We start from the raw sequence: 4094 nt of genomic DNA, 5'->3' as shown, positions 1-4094 counted from the left end.
GACTGTGCTGTCTGCCGATGCCCAGACAGCAGGACAGAGCTCTCCTTTGCTTTTAGTTAGTTTTAGCTAGCTGAGGCAAAGAAGTTCCCTGGACTGTGGGTTTTTCCCTTTTCTTTGAGCTGTTCAAACCTGCTCTGGCCTGAACACCCAGCAGAGCACTGGCAGCTCCACCTGTGGCCCACCGGGCTGGGCCTGGCCTGCGACATTTCCAGCACTGAGGGACTGATCAGAGACTGAGTGAGCTGAGCTGCAACCTGGAGAGGGGATTTCTGAGTTTGTCATCTCTTTTGGAGAGGCAAGGGGTTTTATTGTTTAATATTGTTTAGGTTTTAGTGTTTAATAAACAGTTTTTCTCCACTTTTCTCCAAGGAGGTAGTTTCTCCCAGACCAGTTGTGGGGAGGGGCCAATTGAATCTGCTTTCCTAGAGGAGCCCTTTGGGGGTTCTCTCCCAAATCTGCCCTGAACCAGGACACACCTGCAGATATCAAACCATACCTTCCCTTAAGTTTCTAAAAGACATTCACTGTGCAGTCAAAAGCAAGGGTTTTTTTTAGCCACTAAGTCTCTTGTGTTTAACACGTTCTTCTCCTCACTGTGCTTTAGTAACTCACAGTTTGGAGCAGACAGGAGCAGCAGACATGAGTTACTACAACTCCCAGACTCAGAGGATTAGCTGCTGCTGCTGCCAAGGGGCACTGGGTACGTACCAGCAGGTGTAGACCTTCTTTGCTGTGTCGTGGTTGTTGCGGATGTGTCTGCGCAGGCTGTTGGAGGCGTTGAAGGAGCGCTCGCACTGCCGACAGGGGTATCTCTTCATGGACTGCAGGCAAAGAGAAACACCTTTCAGCAGCAGGACGTGGAAGGCACTGGTTGGATTCTAATTCCTCTGCTCTTCACCTGGACATTACCTCTCAGATGCAAAAAAAATCCCTTACATAATATGTAATTCTGCTGATGGAGATCACTAAGGTTTTGAGATTCCACTTAGATTCAGCCCTACAGTTGGGTAATACCAGCACTGATCTTATAAAAGCAGGACTATTTAAAGCATGTACTTGATTTTATTGATGCTTTTATTAGGAATTACACATATGTTTTTCCTGTGGGTTCATTTGGAACCACTGGACCCCATGCAGAATTCACTCAGTGGAAGATCCTTCAGCCTCAGAAGGCAGCAGGATCCCAGTAAAGTACAAGTCCACTTATCCTTCTCACTCCTGTAATTCAGCATGAGAAAAGGGCAAAATGCTAAAAAGCATCACATGGGCCTTTCTGTTATCCATGTATGATATCCACATTCCCCTAAGAAAGTCTGTCCTGTAACCAGCCTCCTCCAAATTCTTCAACAGCCCTTTATATAACCTGCATCTACATTCCAGTTAAAATATTCTTAGGCTTGTTTAATGAATACATGTATGTATTAAACTGAAATATTTGTCCAATTCCCTGCTTCTGTGACATTCAAATGGGAAAATCCAGCACTCAGCCTGCCCTCACCTTCTTCTCTTGAAGTGAGGACATCATCAAGTGGGACAACCCAGCCCTCCCCAAATCAAGCTAGAAGGACTCAAACACCATGATCCAGATTCCCATTCATGGCTGGGTGACTCAGGATATCAAACAAGAAATCCTGATGCCAAAGTACTAAGAAATCTGGCTGCACACAGCATCTTGGCCCATGTTCTGCCAGCGACAAGGATTAGCTTGACAAAAGTAGGTCAAGGCTTGAGCTGGATCAAACACACAAAAAATTGAGATTTGCAGTTCTTGTAACGACAGCCCTGCAAAGGGGCCTGGAATGCAGGAGATGGTGCTCCTCCCCAGCTCCCTAGCTCAAGTATTTCATCCCAGTCTTACCCTTCCATGATTTCTCTTCATGTGGGACACGTAGGTTTCCCGATCAGGGATCCACTGTGAACATTCCTTGCAAGTCCAACCAGTTCTTCTCAGTCTGGACTTGGATTCAGGATTATGCCCTTCCACCCTCATTTCTTTCCTCGTCAGAGGAGAGGGGGAAGTCCCATTGGCTACCAAAAGCTCCTTTGGTGAGGTGTGAACCTGGTTCCTTGAAGCCTTCTCAGATTTCTGCCGAAAGTTTGAGAGCTCCTCAGGATTGCGGGGGACTCCATGAACACCCTGTGTAACAGTAACAGTGGAAATGCAGGTAATATTTACATGTAATTCATATTTAACACCTTTATTTATAAATAAATACCATTTACTATTTAAATACATTATTTAAATCCCCACTGGCCAAACCATGTGTTGTTGTCTTGCTCCTGTATGTTTTCCATTTCTCCTAGAAGCTGTGGCACAGTGCCTTCCCTGACAAGAGATCTTCCCAAGAAACATGAAACTTCTATTTCTGTTTCCTGCATGACAACAGCCGCTCCTTGGTGCTGCCTGTTTAGCATTTTGGATGAGCCCTGGGAACTCTAGCTAAACAGGGAAGATATAATGGAAAAGAATTTTCAATTGTCATTATTTCAAGAGCCTAAGTTCTAAAAACATACAGCTTTGGTAAGCTCTGAATGAAATGTTGCTCCAAAGCTGCTTCATTTTTGCTCAAGGGATGGGAAGAGAAAATGTTAAGTTTCTCCAAGTCTATTTCCTTCAATTCCACTCCATCTACTGATATTTACATTTTTCATGGTTCAAAACTTTGCTCCTGACATATAAGACCAAGCATAAAGCCAGGAATCAGCCTTATAAGGAATATGGCTCCAGGCTCTTTGGTTATTCAACAGGCCAAAATCCAAAAGTCTCCCAAAAAGTTATTTTAACAAAGAAAATTGAACATAAGGAAAATAATCTAAAAATGAAGAGCTGTGGGAAAGCAAAAGCAAGTAAAAGAACAACATACCAAAGAAACCTCAAGAAACTCCCCCAGGAACAACAACAGTTCATCCACACAAAAGGCTAATTTAGAGGTTTAATTGTGCACAGTAATTAATAACGGGTAAAGTCTCAACACATGAAAGCCCCAGGCATTTGGAAGTCTTTCTGTGGGTTAGACACCAAACAAACCTCCAAACACAAAGTCTCAGCTGAGAAGTCTGTGTACTTTGCACCTGGCCCAGGAGATGACCACAGAAGCCACAGCACTGCCAGCTCCTCAAGAACACAGACACATCACCTTTCTCCCCATCTGGAAATTTCTGGAGTGTTTCAGTGCCCATTACTCCATTGTTACACCACTGGGATAAAACAAATGAGGAGCATGGAAAAATGAAGTGATTTCTCTGCAGAATCAACACCAGGAAGCAGAGTAACTCCTGCTCTGCAACGCTCTAAACCTGAGGAAGATGAGGAGGCACATGGATTCTTTATTTTGCATGTAGGCACACACTAGACAGCACCTCCTAAAAACTCTACCACATGAAGATGATCTCAGAGGAGATAGGGGAGTGCAATTGCTCCCCTGCCAAAAAGCCTTCAGTCACCTCAGAGGTTAAGAGACAAAGTTTTGTGGTGAAGATCTCAGGGTGCTGATGCACAGACTGCTGCAGGCAGGTCCCTGGGCTGGGATCTGACAATGAACCACAAGGTGAGTATCTCAGCCCCAGTTTTTTAGCACTGGGGATGAATACCTCTTTGAAGGTCCTAGTCTTAATCTAAACTCTATTTTCCGAGCTATAATGCACCAAGATTAGCAATCATCAGCTTCACAGGAGGGCTTCAAATTGTAATTCATTACTGCATGAAAAGCACTTCCAGATTTGCAAGTTAAAGACATGGCGGAGAGAGCAAGGAAGGAGTTTTGAATGGGTTTTGCTTTCAGGAATGAGCCAAAAAATCTTCTGGCTTTCTCAGTGTTAGTATAAACAAAGTCACTGATTAAAAAAAATCCTTTTTTTCCCTCATCAAAGGGCAAGCTCTTTCTTCAATATGCCACTGAGAAATCTTCTGAGATGCTTTTTGTGGGGTGTTGTTGGGCACTGAACCTAAAAACATCCTGAGTAAGATAACAGAAAAATGTAGCCCTTTTACATTTATGGGATAATCAGACCTGTAAGGCTGGTACCTCCAGGGCAAGCACTCCTGCCTCTCTCAGTCCCCTCCTGCAGTCTGGTGTGGTTCAGAGCAGCAGGGA

The 4094-nt window shown here is 44.2% G+C and overlaps 1 protein-coding gene across 1 annotated transcript in view; it reads right to left on the bottom strand.

The window, feature by feature from the left end:
- Nucleotides 1-4094, bottom strand: part of ZNF592 (zinc finger protein 592) — a 33570-nt gene that overhangs the window by 6457 nt on the left and 23019 nt on the right. The window contains exons 5-6 of the mRNA XM_005425881.2: nt 1859-2137; nt 709-821 (exon numbers count right to left, since the gene is read on the bottom strand). Of these exons, the coding sequence (XP_005425938.1) occupies nt 709-821; nt 1859-2137 (392 nt within the window). The remainder of the gene's footprint in view (nt 1-708; nt 822-1858; nt 2138-4094) is intronic.

This window comes from Geospiza fortis, unplaced genomic scaffold, assembly GCF_000277835.1.
Source record: "Geospiza fortis unplaced genomic scaffold, GeoFor_1.0 scaffold317, whole genome shotgun sequence".
Lineage (NCBI taxonomy): Eukaryota > Metazoa > Chordata > Aves > Passeriformes > Thraupidae > Geospiza > Geospiza fortis.
This window is presented reverse-complemented; position numbering and strand designations above follow the sequence as displayed.